The 17,260-nt window shown below is 33.8% G+C and overlaps 2 protein-coding genes across 8 annotated transcripts; both read right to left on the bottom strand.

Moving 5' to 3' along the window:
• Nucleotides 1–198: 198 nt before the first annotated feature.
• Nucleotides 199–9,787, bottom strand: LOC106772006 (RNA-binding protein 39). Of its 6 annotated transcripts, none has more exons than XM_014658106.2 (16): nucleotides 9,544–9,787; nucleotides 8,771–9,420; nucleotides 6,181–6,259; nucleotides 5,919–6,016; nucleotides 5,718–5,799; nucleotides 5,572–5,628; nucleotides 4,921–4,976; nucleotides 3,515–3,749; nucleotides 3,130–3,213; nucleotides 2,824–2,898; nucleotides 2,187–2,273; nucleotides 1,376–1,440; nucleotides 1,060–1,294; nucleotides 891–979; nucleotides 683–797; nucleotides 199–573 (listed from the first exon to the last, which is right to left on the bottom strand). In XM_014658106.2, the coding sequence occupies exons 2-16, from the start codon at nucleotides 9,361–9,363 to the stop codon at nucleotides 532–534; spliced, it is 1,992 nt and encodes a 663-aa protein (XP_014513592.1). In that variant the 5' UTR covers nucleotides 9,364–9,420; nucleotides 9,544–9,787; the 3' UTR covers nucleotides 199–531. The 6 variants fall into 6 exon arrangements, with proteins under 6 accessions (XP_014513592.1, XP_014513593.1, XP_014513595.2 ...); XM_014658107.2 differs by having other exon boundaries at nucleotides 8,771–9,428; XM_014658109.2 differs by lacking the exons at nucleotides 8,771–9,420; nucleotides 9,544–9,787 and adding an exon at nucleotides 7,180–7,200.
• A 1,340-nt stretch (nucleotides 9,788–11,127) lies between these two features.
• On the bottom strand, nucleotides 11,128–16,933 carry LOC106769701 (translation initiation factor IF3-1, mitochondrial). 2 transcript variants are annotated; one of them, XM_014655425.2, is made up of 8 exons: nucleotides 16,615–16,933; nucleotides 16,339–16,435; nucleotides 15,809–15,876; nucleotides 15,220–15,318; nucleotides 14,070–14,123; nucleotides 13,342–13,410; nucleotides 12,399–12,464; nucleotides 11,128–12,278 (listed from the first exon to the last, which is right to left on the bottom strand). In XM_014655425.2, exons 1-8 carry the CDS (start codon nucleotides 16,807–16,809, stop codon nucleotides 11,577–11,579), a joined length of 1,350 nt encoding a protein of 449 aa, XP_014510911.1. In that variant the 5' UTR covers nucleotides 16,810–16,933; the 3' UTR covers nucleotides 11,128–11,576. The 2 variants fall into 2 exon arrangements, with proteins under 2 accessions (XP_014510911.1, XP_022641509.1); XM_022785788.1 differs by lacking the exon at nucleotides 15,220–15,318.
• Between the last annotated feature and the right edge of the window lie 327 nt (nucleotides 16,934–17,260).

Consider the following 17,260-nt stretch of genomic DNA (forward strand, 5'->3'; position numbering starts at 1 on the left):
CTTCAATATTCCAGTATTCATTTTAATTTTATACTGTATACCATTCATTTTTATATTTTAAAAACAAATTTTTAATGAATATTTAGTTACAATTTTCATCCGAGACCCAACAATAGTCCGAGTTCTGTTTAACCCAAGACTGCATTTTTATATTTGATTTCTTTCAGGCTAGAAAAATGTACTAGTGACCGAAACATGTTGACCAACCGATTATGGGGGGTTTCCTTTCAGGCTTATGCCAATGTCCACAAAGAAAGTGAGGATACATCAAAACTGTGATTGGCATCAGCCCAAGTTGAATTACATCAATGTTTGTGGCATCAAAAAACCTTTGTTCCAATCAATACCACTGCCCAGCCACAACAGTAATACTGTAACAGACTCTTATAAAAAGCAAACACCCCCCAAAAAATTATGCGAGTTTTATAAACAGCTCCTTTTAGCCAATCCAAGACAAGTAAAAGCAGTTATATAATTCTGAAGATGATTATTTCGGCCACGAGATTCCGCATCATGCAACAATTCAGCAGTTTATCTGCTGTCCGGGAACTTATCTTCGTATGACTGAGGCACCTGCCAGCATAAACAGGATTTAATATATACTTTCGTTCAGGAAAATATGTTCGTCAATTTTGTGGATATTCAAAAAATAAAAAAGAGAAATAAAGGCCATGAAATGTACCATGAAGCTCGCTGTGATCATCTTCCCAGCAAACCATCGTCCGTGCAAGGACCGCTGAGAACTTATTGCAGATTGGGTATCTTCAAAACGTAAGTAGACAAAACCAGCACTCTTCCTGATGATCATTAAAATAATAAATACATGAAAACGCCACAAACTTGTAGTCTCATAATTAGATGATGAGCTAAAAGATTACTAGTTTACTCACTTATCAACATATATATGTTTTAACGTCCCAAACTTAGAGCATTCTGCTTCAACATCTTCTTTAATATCCAAATCAAAATCTGGTTCAGTCTACAGCACATCAAGCCAGTAATATTATTAGACAAAAAAGGATGAAACAAAAATACGAAGTATAGATGCAATTTAACCACCTCGTCCTTGGGATCAAACATGTTCTTTAACATTAAGCATTCACTTGGAACACCAATTGTATCAATAGTAGGAATTGTAGCCATGGGAATTTGGAGACCTCCACCTGACAACCCAGATACGGCAGGAATAGAAGAAAGGGGAGAACCCCCGGGCACAGCTGCAAGTATGTTTCCAGTTGCTGGTAGATTAAGACCTGTGTGGTTGACAACAGAATTACCCAGGGAACCAACCATGCTGTCGAGAAATGCACGAGTGAGATAATGAGTATTCATATTGATTTTGACATGTGAAAAGCAAAAATGGAAGGGGACAAACCTTGATGCAGTGCCACTACGATCCAACTTCTGCATTAGTATTGCTCGAGAACATGCATTCAAGGACTGAAAATAAACGGTCAGCTAAAACAGTGTGGCTTCTATTACAATTAGCACAAGTTAAATTCTGTTATAATCCATAAATAAAACTAAAAAAAAAGAACCAGTTAATACAAGTTTTCAAACAGAAATGAATATTTTGGTAAAGATAATACTTCTCATCGATTGAGGTTTATTGAATATCAATATTATTGTAATTCTGTATTTGTCAAAAAATTAGGGAGAGGAGACTTCTTTCAGGTGCAAAAGAAAATTTCAATATACTTCAATTCAAAGCACTATATTAATATAATCTGCTGAAGAAAGCAGGGTCTAAATTCAAACCTAGTAATCACTGACAGCAGACCATTTGATAATATAATTTTCGAAATTACTAAGATTAAAAAACGCTGCACAAAAATAACCCAATCTTCCAATATTCAGATTTCAGAACATGAACAGCCAATCTTTCATGTTTAAAACATGTGAAGTATTTAGCTAGCACTAGTTCCCAAGTAATAATCCTCAGAATACTCGTTCAGGTTCCTATATATATTTCAAATAAAGCTAACATTACCCAGGCACAAAATAGTAGAGCACCCAAATTCAATTACAGTATAACCACACCACTGGAATGTGATTAATCTGTTATGAATGTGACTGCTTCAACTTAGACTGCATAATGGAGTTCCATGTTGGCTTTCAAACATCAGGACGATGTGTAATTTAGTAAAATTTCAATAGTTCATAACCAATTTTCATAGATTACTTACCAAGCCACCTCCTTCATCATCATCATCAAAATCACCAGTATTTCCTCCAGCCTCTAGCATTCCAGATTGATCAGTAACAGCTGATACCTAATTCATTTCAGATTGATCAGTAACAGCAACTGAAAGTTTACATACAGATAAATAAACTCAAGTTCAAATGAAAAACAAACAACCACAAAGATATACATTCCTTTACGGTTCCTGTTTTACTTTTAAAACTATTCTAGTACAATAAAATGAGTACAAACTACAAGACTCTGCCTACCCTAAAAGTAAAATAAAATCATCTGCAAGATTCACTAACTGGAAAAACAAATTCTTCCAAGAAACTGGTCCGGATAACAACTTAGAATATAAAAGGTATAAGGGTTCAATCAAGACTCCATCAGTTCAGCATCCTAACTGCAAGAATCAGAATGCATGACTACTCAACTAGTTTGCTACACACAGTCTATGCAATCAGTTAGATATAGCACAAGATCGAGATACAAATTAAAAGTAGTCCATAAGCTGATTTCTCATTAAGACATTTCCAGTATTCACATTTTATAAAATTTAATAGGACCCAAACTTATAAAGCCTAATGTTAGTAAAAGAAGGTTTACCAAACTTAAATTTATGAACAATTCAACAGTACCTTGATTGTACGACCACCAATCTCTAATTGACCATTCAAGCTCTGAGCATTTCTGGCATCTTCAAGTCGTGCAAACTACAATGAACAGTTTAGTTAACCTACATAGTTGGAAAAACTACAGCTTGCGAAAAGTATTATGATAAAGCTAGTAGTATGATAACATCAGAAGCCAGTAGCAACTTCATTCACGAGTAGATCATGACTCCAGTGGGTCCATAGAGAGGTTCTACCTTGGTTTAAATTCACTAAAAGTTTCCATGTAGAGTGAGCAATTGCCCAATTATTGCTACTAGATACAAAATTCACCTGTACAAAGCCAAAACCTTTGCAGTGCCCACTTTCATCGAGAGGCAGCTGGACTAGCTCAACCTGACCAAATGCTTCAAATACCTGTACAATTTAACAAAGGAGTTTAAAAGAATAATACAATCGATTGGAATGTACACTATTATCAAACTGGAAAAGAAAGCAAAATATTGACTTTCAAGTAATCAGAAAGAAATGTAACATGAGGAAAAGAAGAGGCACGGGCAAAAGAGAAGGAAGAGATAATTTATCAGTTCAGGGAGTAATCTCATTCAACTCTTGCATTGCATCATAGGATGAAGACCCTTTTAAGTCAACCAGTTCTAGAAACTCATTAACAAAATGCACCAATAATTTTCCAAGGTCAAAATAAACAAGTGATCACCTTACGAATATCAGCTTCACTCATACTGATATGCAGATTCCCAACATAGAGCCTTCTTGCTCCCCCAGAATACGGACCTATAAGTCCAGTGGATCCACCAGCAACAGATGTTGTGGACTGAACCAAATTCTTTTCTGCTTCTGACGGCTTCACCATCACTGGTTGACCTAGGACAGGTTGGCCTGAAAGAGCTATTGCCATTGGGACAGACATGGCATCATAAAACTCAATATACCTGCATAAAAGAAAGCAGTACATAGTCATATACAAATCCAATAAAGATGAGGTTTACACTGTCTACCTTAAATATATAATTTTTTATGATCATTAATCGTTTTCACTTACAACAATTGACAAAGTGATTGTAATTATTGACTGGTCACATTATAATGTAAATACACACCCCGGTCTATATACATCATAAAACGGAAAATAACAAGGATCGTTATCATGGTAGAGATTTATACCTTTAGGCATCAGATTGATAGATACCTGTTTATAGTCAGTTAGATGTGTATTAGTGAGGGAGTTTACCTGGATTAGGTTAGCGGGCAAGACTGAGATAGTAAAATAAACGAAACCTAATACATGTAATTTAAGAGGCGAGATTGAGAGAGAATTCTACTTATAAACCAGTTTTGTATCCACTAACCCTATTTTGAGGCTGCTACCACAGTGCCACAGCATTCAGGATCTAGGGTTCATTAATAAAAATCATTATTTTCTTTGGATTCAAACAAGTTCAATCACATATATACCTTTATACATACATGTATGCATGTACACGTACATATGCCGGAGAACACTAGGTAAGAACATTAAAGGAGTTAATTTAGACCATCACTGTGTTATGGACCTTTGTGAAAGATTAAGACACTGGTGTAGACTCGAAAGACTCCTTCTACTGACCTACAGTGAGAAGCACACTCAAACATGAGAGAGCACTTCTAAACTACTAATACAAGCTTTTCTGAAAAAATAAAATTCTCACTCACGAAATTTCAATCAAGTCTGTCCTTAAAAAGACTACAAAGATATCCTTAACAATTATCCTAATTGATAAAATAAAAATAAAGATATTCCTAATTAATAGAATCTTGGCATAAATTTGTCACGGTCCACAACACACTGAGACCTGTAAGATTGAAAAGTTGGGTTAGATTCTCTAATACTCACGTCTAATATGTGCATGTAATGACTACAAGTTTTAATTTTACATTTTCTTCACAAAATATCAGGTCTTATATTTGTTCAATCCTAAGTTAATGTTCACAGAATTCATAAAAGATTAATTTAGGTGCAAGTTGCTAATTCTCCTTCCAACAGCCTTTTGATGTTGCTTTCTTCATGCATAAATAAAAGGTACAAAGTTAATTTAGTTCAGATCACAGTTGTCTTGTGCTTACCCAACACCCTTAGAACGCCTTGAATTCCGGTCCATAATCAAGCGAACATCCCGTACCTTGAAATAGTAAACTAGATATGTCAATGAAAAATAGGTCAAAAAACTCCAACTTTTTGCAAAGAAGAATAGAGAAAAAGGGAAGGACAGGGGAGGGGGTTGGGAAAAACAAGACACACTTCGAAAAGGTACAAGTTTTAATTTGGTACAACTAACAATGTAAAACTATATACACTATCAGTAAGTAATAAGGTGACACATCATTCGAATGTAATTTGACGTGAATATTGCAGTTCACATTTCCTTAACATGAGATACAATAGGATTTACTGATGTGCAAAATTCATTACACTATTAAGGAATTAAAACAAATTCATGTCATTAACAAGAATAGATTTGCTTCTGAAACTCTGTCAGAGAAGTGCATTACAAGCTTCTGAGATTTATTTTTATCTGGCAATCTCTTGTTTATTCTCTTACATTATTTAAGGTAGACAAGGATCTATTACAATAAAAATGCCAAAAAGAAACAAACAGTTTTTCAATAATTGTTCCAGAATTCACTTTCATGTATTAAACTACAAAATCAAAGCCAAGTACCATAGCATAGGAAAGTAATTTTGTTGTTAGCAAACAAAGTGAAATATAGTATGACCTTGCCAGCCCTTGAGAAGAACTCGTATACATCTCTTTCATCAGCTTTCAGAGAAATCTGTGAAAATGTTTTGAAGATTAGATCTGGCAGTTAATGAAGTATAAGAAACAGATCATGTGATTGCATTCCAGCTGTATTTGGAATACCTGATAGGCGAACACAGTTCTTTGATCTCTTTCAGGATCAGGATCAGGTTGTGTTGCTTCTTCCTTTTTCTCTTTATGTCGCCTACAACATAATGAAAGCACAAAATTATAGCCCAAGTTGTTGAAATGCAAGCAATCTCTTTATAGCAGTTCAGATTTGAAAATAACGATAACATCTATTTAACAAACTATTGCATAAACCATATTTCCCAACACAAAATTTCCATGTTCCTTAAATTCGCAACATGGCAGCAAATGGTCTTTACATGTATAAAGCCCAAATCCACGTGAACACAGGCCTGCAGGGAACTAAATTAAGTTAACATGAAATCCCCAGGTAATAGGTTTTAATTTATGACTTTTACTTCTTGAACTAAAAAAGAATCAAACCCGTGGATTGATGGAAACGGTAATTAAAGGGTAATGAATGTTATCCAATTGCTATTAACACAAGATTTTGTACCTTATATAAATAAAACAAAATCTTATATTGAAACAGCATCACCAACTTGGATTGATGGCAGTACGAGAGAGTGAGGGACCTAATTGCATTAAGTTGAAACTTGTTAACAGCTTATATATACCGAGTAAAAGAACCATAAGCATAAAGTGAATACAACCTTTATAGTACACAAAATCTAGTTTTATATAGGACATTGCTAGTGATGTGATTAAACAGAAGGAAAGAATCAACAGCTATAGGTCAGCAGAGTACACAAAAAACCATCCTACCCATGCAATCGGTAAATCAATAGAATCAAATAATATAAAACATAAAGGCCTTTAATCACATTGATCAAAGCAAGATGCCTGTGATGTGAACAAAAAAATTAATGTTGCAGTTCTGGACATGAACAACAGAATTGCTGGACTCTATCTGGTGGTAGATTTTAAACCAATTTTAGGGACTTTATCTGCTCTTTTAAAGCTATGAATTGCAGAACTTTCTAAATCTATTATTTCCCCCAATTAATCACAGTGAGACCAATCTATTAAATGCAGTGACAAAAACTGTGATCAACATGTAGCCAAATGAACATTGGTTTTGTCCACAGGCATCAGAATTGAATTGCTTCTCTTAAGCATTGTCCATTACACCATCACCAGCATTTCTGCAACAGAATAAATCCAATTAAGCAACTAATTTCAAGAGGGAAGGATTATAAACAGCATGGCATCACCGCCACTACAACGACCATTCAAACTATGAATGGTTGCAATGCATACTTTCAAATAGATTCCGGGAGGGGAAAACTTTCGAAACCAGTGACCTAAGGCTCCAGTACCTCGGCAAAGATCATTTGATGACCTTTATACCATATCCACGTGTTCCTAGAATCTACATTCAATAGTCAGAAGCTATAATGCTGCTAAACAACACAACTAAACTATATGCAACTAAAAAACCACCATTCTCAAATCCAGTTTAGATATTGTAATCAATACAAACAGTAAAACAAACCTACAACGATCCTCGAAATAGAGACGAGAGACAAGAAAATAACCTATTTCACAAACAAAGACAAACTCATGAGCATCAAAAATGCAAATAACAATGATGTCAGGTAAAGCAGGACAAAGAATAAATATCATTTATAAAAACGAGTAGGTGATTGAACTTCATAGCCAAGAGGATAACACATTTCTGATTATTTAAGATTAACAGAACTATACTACATATGAGAATATATATGAATTTGCATAACTTAAGGTGCATAAAATGGGTTCAACACAAACTAAAAATTAAATAAGATTCACCCAAATACCAAAGTCTTGATCTTGGCACAATTACCTCAGCCTATTAAACTCGCCATACTAAATCTAATCAACGACTCAACAAACCTATTACTGGAAGCATAATTAGATCATCGACTATAAGGATTGTGAATATGATAAAATAAATGAAATAGAAGAAAGGGAGTAAATGAAAGAATTTGTTAACAAGCAAGTAGACCTGGAAAGCTTATTATGATTTATCTAGGACCCAGAAACAACTTGTAAATTGTATTCTGTTCCCAGACATTAAAATCGTTTATAGATAAATTTCAAGGCCACGAACCTCATAATGCGACTGTCCTAGAACTATGCACCAATGACCATGAGGATCAAACTCCAAATCATTTAGTCAAGTAAATTACACTCCTAAATTGAATTAACAATCTACCTAAAAGTTTGAGCTATTAAAGAAGTGTGTCTGTGTTCTATATAGCAGTACCTGATCATGTAATATCACAAAGAGTATGCGGGAATTAACGGATTAAAAGCAGAAGTGGAAAATGTTACTGTTTCTATATCTACTATTTCTCGAGATATCTAAAATTGCAGATTAAAAGAATAACCTATCCAAGATTGATATTAAACATAGTCCCTACCAACAAATTGTTCATGTCATATTTACAGACATGAAATTTAGGAATCACATTTTGGCAAAAAATATAACAAAGGTGAAAGAGTTTCATGGGTGCATACATCTATCTTCAATATGGGATTTTATACAGAAAGACAAAGGAATTTAGGATCTATTTGATCGAGCTTCTCCACAAGGATTTCTAGGAGAGAAAAATGAAATTGACTTCTCCGTAAGTTAAAATTAGTCCAAGCATAAGCTATGTACAAACTCTTTCAAGTAACTTCAAATTCTTATTTTTACCTTGTACATAGGTTAACTAACTTATGGAGAAGTCAATTTCATATTTTTCTCTCCTAGTAGTCCTTACGAAAAAGTTTGTCCAAACATACTCTGTTCATTAATTAAGTGGCTTTCAAGTCAGCGGCATTTCTGCATCCTTTTCATATCCAATGCTCTGCTAAAGGAAAAATGGGCAATACTGTTTACGTATATATCACATTGCATGCCCGTCAGACAGGAGGTTAACTCTCTAGAAGAGATGAAGCAGAAAAGAAATTACTATATGCATAATCCCTGTTCATAATGGATGTAAGAAGTCAATAGGAAACAAAAATCTAGGGTAGCTAGATAACTATCACAGACCAAATTATGGATAATCTACCACAGCAGCTAAAATGAATAAAACTTTAATGTGAAAGAATACCTGCTTTCTCTAACCCGTTCCCTTGTTTCCCTCACCCTTTCTCTGTCTCTGAAATCCTTATCCCGGCTTATTTCTCTGTCTTTATCAAGAATTGTTTCTCTGTCTCTGTCATCCGGATCACTCCGATGCCTTTCGGATCTACTTCTGCTGCGGTGTTCCTGTTCACTCTCACTTCCTCGGTCCCTTCTATCCCTTTCTTGGTCGCGCTCGCGATCTCTCTCTCTCTCCCTACCTCTCTTCCCATCCTTGTTCTCATGGCCTCTGTCTCTATCCCTCTTCCTATCCCTACTGCCCCCAGAGCTTCTGTGCTGATCTTTTTCCTTCACTCCATCTCTGTACTGCAAACCTTGCCGAGAGGAGCCTCTTTCTCTCTTCCTCTCATAATGGCGGGAATCATCTCCAGATTTTGAATGTCTGGAATGGAATTCAACGTCGTCGTCATCCTTCTCGCCACTCTTATGCTTAGCACTCCGACCATGCCCTCTCTCTTCAGACTTCACACTTCTATCACTACCATTAGCCCTATGCTTCTCCTTCTTAACTTCAGCATTTTCAACTGCTTTCTCTAAATACTCATACTCGTCAAAATCCATCGTAACTCTACTAATCAAATTCCAATAATGTATTATACAGCTCCTTTTGGTCAAAACCTGCAAAACTAATTAAATTAACGGTGTGGAATCATTGGTGGGAATGCATAACAACTGAATAGAAACCTAATTGGAAAAGCGAATGATAAAAAAAAAAAAAAAAGATTAATAATAATAAATAACCCTGTTGAGAGAAGCAACTGCAAGTTGGAAGCGTTAGGGTTTGCGTGGCGAAATCTGAAAACTGAGCTTCGAACACAGCAGAGGAGAAAGCAGACAAACACTCTTTAATAGCTTTCTAGTTGCAGCGAGTTATCACTTGCCATTATCAAACTCAAAACCTTCCCTCATCTCTCTTCAATTCACAATCAAAACGTAGGGGTGGAATAAGCAGTTTTACAGTTATACTTAGGCTGCTTAATACACGCAAATTAGCATAGCACTATTATTTTCTACTAATTTTAATTAATTTATTATTATTCTCATTGACGTCTAATATGGACGGAGTTTGAGCCGTTAAAGAACGGGCTTTCGAAAAGCCAGTCCAGTTCAGGTCCCACTTCCTGAAGCCCAGCAAGGGAATTACTTCTCGCGCTCCCCTTTCCACTACTCATTCAATCCTCACTTTTTATGGTAATAAACTCTCTAATACATTATTTATGACTAGTTAAAATGTATTTAACTATCACGAAAATATTGTAAGGAGTAATTTGTGAATTTTAGAATTTAATTTTGTGAAATTATAATTGTTCTTGTTGGGATCCAAATGTAGATTTTTAAACACGATTAAGTGGTAATTTGAATAATCCTGATAATTGAAATCAAATCCTTTTTATCTTGAGAGGAAAAATCCATATACAATTTAACAGTGAAGTCAATGAGAAAGTTTGAAGATTTATGAAAATAGAATACTGAATACGAGAATGTGATGATATTTCATACAAAATGTCACATGCATTTATAAAAATAGGATTAAATATATTTTTAGTTCTTATACTTTGGGACGATTTTAGTTTTAGTTCCTTTTTCAAACGAATGTAAAATTTAGTCCTCTAACTTTAGAAAACTCTGGTTTTAGTTCTTTTTACCAATTTTTTTTTTTGAAACAGCAAATAAAGTTAAAAAAATTTGGTAAAAAGAACTGAAACCAGAGTTTTCTAGAGTTGAAGGACTAAATTGTACCTTAATTTGAAAGAGAGACTAAAACCAAAATCGTCTCATATAGGAACTAAAAACATATTTAACCCTTAAAAATATGATAATAACAATAATATATTAATTAAGTATATCAATCATATATTTTATTGATGTACGATATAAAAGATATTCATAATATTCATATATTGTATAATTAAATTTCTGATATTTGACTTAATATAATGTAACTAAATCAACAAATATGTCTTTTAATATTATTTAGTTCCTATAAATCTTGTTGGCCCGAGTTCTTTAATTTATTTGTTAGACTGGATATATACAATAATAATTTCACAATTTTATTTCAAAATTTTTCATAAATTTCTTTTGAAAATAAAGCTAAAATGAATCAATAATTTTGGAACTAATAACGCAAAAACAAAAACATTGATATAGACAAATCTTCACTGCAGATTTAGAGAATTATTTATTTAAATTGATGGGACTACAGAATTATACATTAAAAGTATTGTTGAAAAGATTCTGAGATTAATTTTAACATAAAGATCGTTAAATTATTAATCAATTAAAAATCACTACTGATATAACTTTTCCAATAATCATTACATATGTTCATAACATCGATCATAGGAATAAATGATTATTAAACAATGATAGATGAAAAGACAAACAGATCAAAACTTTCAGTTATGAGTGGATAGTTAGAAAATTCCACGTCTCTACCGTTAGATAAATAAACAAATCCAAAATTGTTCTTCCATTCTGAAACTACCAACATCAGATGATGCAAAACTCCCACCAAATAGACCTTTTCATGGGTCATCTATGGTAAATAAAATACAGCTGCAAGCACTGTGGGGTGAAGGATGTCACCCATTGCTTCATGTTTCTAAAGAGTGTAATGTGTCACTGCACCAAATATATGAACCATCCTATGTAGGTCAGCCTTGATACAACCCTCCTCTATTTGAGTTGCTAACATCCCTTATGTGTTGAATGCTATTGACTTTGATACACCTTGTGTTTGAGGGCATTTTGGAGGACTAGATATGCCATAACTAGAAGGTCTTCCGAGTATCAGGAGCATTGGGATGCCTGGGGAGGCCATCATTTGAAGCACTGAAATTGCCATAACTGGGTCTTGGGCTATTGGGAGCACCAGCATGCTTAGGGATTCCCCCATTTGGACCTCTAAAATTTCCATAACCAGGAGGAGTGAAAGCTTGCCTGTTATTTTCTATTCTGGTATCAACATTAACATTCCCCTGAGCTTGCCTTGGCCAATTCTGATTCGGCGGGGGCGGCCTGAATGCATCTCTTGTTCCTGGACCTTGGTAGTTGTTCATGTTATTTGATGTTTGCTGGAATCTGTTTCTTGGCTCTACTCTTTTGTATCTATTCTCAGTCTCAGCAGGAGAAACTTGTGCATTAGATTGGTCGTTATTTTCACCTTGAGGTTTAGTTCTCCTATACCTGTTTTCAGAAACAGGAGGAGATATAGGATCATTACTTCTTGACAGAAAGGCTGATTCTGCATCAGCATTTGTTTGATAGTCAGGAGAATAAGTCATGTTCGATTCTGCATGACTCTCATATTCAACAGAATCACTAGGATTGGCTGTTGAAGTCTCTATATTTGCTGCATTAGAAAATTTTTTCCCACTTTTCTTGGCTACCCCATACTTAATGTGTCTGACTATCATATATGCATCTTTTTTTGCCATAAATGGTCCACTTTCCACAATGCACGCATCTCCCAGCTGCAAATAAGTTTTAAAATGTAGAATGAAGGGTTTGTAGAGAAAAGGTATAAAAAAGAAAAAACTTAAAATATGGTTCAGACAGAGAAAAAAAATACAAGAAAATAAGAATAATCAAACCAGAGCAAGGAAAGGAGAAAATAATGCTGCCAAGTCCTGATCTTCTTTGCTTGATGATACCTTGCACTGTTTTAAATAGACAAAAAACAGTCATATTTCTGCGAAATCATTCACCAACTGAGTACATGATACACAGTAACTCATACATCCGTTTAGAAACAGGAACGATTTTGTTTCCTATCAGTATCCATTATGTTTTTTTTTTAAATGAATATTAAAATATGCTATACTGTTAAGCTATGTGATTTTCTGAAAATATATGATTAGCAAATTGCTGGTTTTGCTTCTTCAGTTCTCTATTTTTTTTTTTAATTTTATGAAAATTACCTGAACATTGCCATTATACTCCTAATTTGTCTTGTTTTCGACTACACCAATATCACCTAAAGCTATATTTAAATTTTCACTCTGAAGTTAACATTTAATATATATTTAATAAGTCTTTTGTCATCAAGATCACTTAAACTTCTATTGTAATCTCTAGAGTCAAGTTAATATTTTAATATTTATCTTAATAGAGTTTATAGTTTTTCATTCATTTTTTCTATTAATAATTAATTACTACGGTAAGACATACTTAATAGTTATATTATATAATGAATTTCTATTTTTATCCTAAAGCTGTATTGATATATCATATCATAATATTTTTTATTCTATTCCTTTGTGAAACACATATTTCATTGTCATATTATATATTTTAAATGTATATTTTCCTTTTGATATAATATGTATTGCATAACTTGTGTCATATATTTTTATTAATAAAAACAATAATAGTACTTTAAAGAAATTTAATTGATTAGAAATGACAACTATATACGTACAAAATTAATCCCATAAAAACTATATTAATATTTAACTTACAATTACAACATTGTTCCTTGAATACTGCAGAGACAATATAGAAATCTAATTCAAACCCAAACAGTAGAGAGAGTACCTTCACTCGATAACCCTTCTCCATTAACTTTCTAACCGTATCTGCTTTGTTCTTTAGGTCTTGTGCTCCCTGAAAACATCAACAGCAGAAATTTCAATCCACCAAATTTTCCTTTTCCAGAATGAGTTAATAAAACACGACTCTCACTCATAAGCCAGACACCATAGTTAGCCACAACACACACTCATATATACAATTGTAAAGACATACTATCTTGCAGGTTCAACATTTCTTCATACAAATTGAAACTTTAATGGCATATTGTCTTCACCAGAGCACTTGTTCGAGTTAGATGCTAAAAGCAATGGCCTATTTTGTAGAAAGCAAGTACAGAGGAGCTGAAAATGAATAAGATTTAGCCCAGCTGATAAAGCATGCATTCCAGTTCAATTGCATTTGAAACATCAATACCAAAAGGTTGGGCTAAAACATTTATTGCCTTGGCTAAGGTTTGATTTAAAATAAGGTAAAATTAATTCTATAAAACATAATTGAGATGTGTATCCAAATTAATCTGTTCCATGGATTTATATCGAGACATGTGCTTTTAATTAGAAAATGTGAAAATCAGATTTTCTACTGCCAGAACAAACAAGGGCTTCCAGCTCACAATTGGAGACCTAGTAAATAATTCTAGAACAAACATGCTACTAGACTTAATTTATAATAGTAGTTTGCTAAAACATTTAAAAGATATAGAAAAGTAAAAGGAAATAGAAAAGGCTTACAATTTTTTCAGAAAATCGCACTTCTTTAACATCCTTTTTTAGTGTCTTGTCAGCCTGCATTTGTCAGAAAACTGATTAAGAATAAGAATATTACATTTAATGATCTAAATAAATATTTGTCTTTCACAAGTCACTAAACATGCCATAATAGAACAGTGAAGTGCAACTCAGGCACAAGACTTCTCTAGCGAGGATTTGGGAGGATAAATGTAGACAGTCCTATCTGCTTTTATTCTACCAATCAATAAACCATGAAAAATCTCTTGCTCAGTTGCTCCAATTAAATGTTAAGCAATCATTTATATTGGGTTTAAAAGCCAGCACTAATTACCGTTGCACCAACTAATTACTAAGTAATTAAAAAGTAAAGCACTAATTAATTATGAAATATGTTTTTACTTTTAAAATTAAAAGTACATACAATATTGGAAATTTGTTTTGGATCTGAAAATGGAAAGATTCACCTTTAGTTCATATTATTATATATGGTTTCATTTTTAAACCATTGCTATAAGAAAGCTGACTGCATCATAATTATTATTTGGAATAATGAGAGGAAAGCACAAATTTCAGTCAGCTTGTTCATTTTGTTGTGTGAAAAAACATTCTTACGGTCTTTGTTTTCCAGTAAGTCAAGAATTTGAATTTCAGTTAGATGTTACAATATTTGGTCAATATGCAGCATGTAATCTGATTCTTTTACTTATGCATATTATAAAGACCTAGACCTAGCAGAGTCAAATTCTTTCAAAGTTAGCAGGGACATGATAGTTCACTCCAAATAGAAGCATACAACTGTTGATGGTAAACTCCATACTTAACAAGTTGATTTTGACATAGAAAGATGACAACTAAGTATGTGATAGTAAATTGTATAGTGTGTCGTGATTTAGGAGCTTTTCATACCCATAATCCCCATTTAAATTCCACCTGACCTTTATCTACTCATCCAATTATGTCGCCAACATGTCGAACATATAATATGGCACATTTATTCTAACAGGGTAAACTCTCATGTAGTCTCACTTCTTTGCTAACAGAGACTCCTATGTTTGAACATTCCACTATCAAATTAAAATGAGCATGGCAAAATATATATCAATAATGACAACAAAGAAACTTCAAAAGCAACATCCATAGTATATTGTACCCTGCTTTTAGCACGCTCCTTTTCCAATACATGTCGCTTATACTTTTCTTGGTTGAAGTTCATAATTTTACAGACAGGAGGCTTAGCACTTTTATCAACCTGTCACATGAACAAATTCTCATATAATAAATGTCAAAAGGGAAACATCCTCTATGTGCTTAGCCCAACCTCCCAACCTTCTTCATGCAAATTTTAATGCTTTATGGATTGACAAATTTGATGCATGAGTCTATAGGTTATCTACCACTAATCATAAAATATCCCTGTTTTTAAGGATGTGCTGTTCACGATGATGAGATCAATCACTATATAACGTTAGACACACGTTTTTGTTTTTGCCCCAATATAAGGTTAGATCTTACAATGACTGTCCAGATCCATCACAACAGGATGACTTAAAAGATTATAAGGATGCAAAAATAAATAAATAAGTCCTTCAATAAATGATGGTTTTCATGAAATTATGATATCTACTTTAACTCAAATCTCTATTTTGCAGGTATCTCTTGAAAAAATTCTTAAAAACTACAATATAAAAAAAAAAGTATCATTCAATTTAACAAAGGAAAGGACAAAAATAATCAGTTACCTCAACTAAATCAAGTTTAAGCGCCTTGGCACGTTGCAATGCTTCAAACCTTGGTACTATTGAATGGTCTGCGTGAACTCATAAACTTAATTGGAAACTCGTAAAGTAAATAACACATAAAGCTGATGTTCCAAGCCCCATGTATTAAATAATAATAATATAGTTCAAATTTGCATTTATGTTTATTAGAGTAATTCAGGTAGAGCTTAAGCCTAAACAAGGATCTAGGCTCAGTTGTAGTTTATCTTGGTAGCAGTAGTTTAATCAAGAGAAAACAGCTATCTCATAATGATGCACAACTGTAATATCTTTATCGCAAAAATAGCTAGGTAGCTTTAACTTCTAGCAATTTTCCATTACAACAACTCCACAGTTTAATCATTGAGAGGATAAAGAGTAAACATTACTACCGATGATGCAAAGAAGGTGTAAAAATTCTGTATATTAACATTGCATGTTATATTTACTCTTAAAACATTACAGAAGTAAACAACCAAACTAGCATCAATTCAAATGGGCAATAGGTTTACCATCACCCACAACAAGCCTGACATATGGAGCTTTGATTTTCTCATTCAACCGTTGCTCACTTGGATCATCCTCCTCGTTCTTGTGCTTTACCTGAAACTGAAATCCCACAAAATATATTCAAATTCAAAAGGGTACCACTTCAACCACCAAGGCGAACCCCATAACACCAACCCTGATCTAAAATAAAATGATCCATCACTGAGCAACCCAGTTCCAAATACAGAGCAAAGACAGAAACTTGGGCAGTCTCAGCAAATAAAAGTGTGACCAATTACCTGAACAGGGGCAGCGAAGAACCTCACCGTACTGAAAACGCTTGGGGGTCTGGCATGAAACACAGAATTCGGCCGTGGAATGTCCATATGGCAGGGTTTGGGGGCAGAAGCATGGTGAAGATGAATGTAAGATCGTTGGAATTGGGTGCAGAGGGTTCTGAGCTTCGCCTTTCCGATTCGGTGCCAAAACGCCATGACCTCAACTAATCAAACGGTTCGATTAACCGCAACTGAGGTTGGTGTTTATTTAGCACAGAGAGGAGAGAGAGAGAAGACAAACTCAACCTTTTATGTTATGCCATAGTCGCGTGTTCGGTTTTCTGTAACTAAATTCTTTTCACTTGTGGAAACAGTTTGGGCCTCGATGGTTATGTTTGGGCCTATGAAAAATATTGCAAATTTATATTCTAATTTTGAATTTGGGTGTTTCATCCTCCACCTCCAAGCTTTCATCCTGCACCTCCAAAAATTATCATTTTAATCTTAATTAATATTATTTTAATATTTTTTCTTTCTCCCCTCTAACTTTTTCTCTTTCTTATTAAAGTCAACCTACACCTTTCTAATTTTTTTTCTCTTTTATTAAAGTCATCTTACATCATTTTAATAGATTTTAAAATCTATACAATTTTTATATAAATTTTCT

Source organism: Vigna radiata, chromosome 8 (assembly GCF_000741045.1).
Source record: "Vigna radiata var. radiata cultivar VC1973A chromosome 8, Vradiata_ver6, whole genome shotgun sequence".
Classification (NCBI taxonomy): Eukaryota; Viridiplantae; Streptophyta; class Magnoliopsida; order Fabales; family Fabaceae; genus Vigna; species Vigna radiata.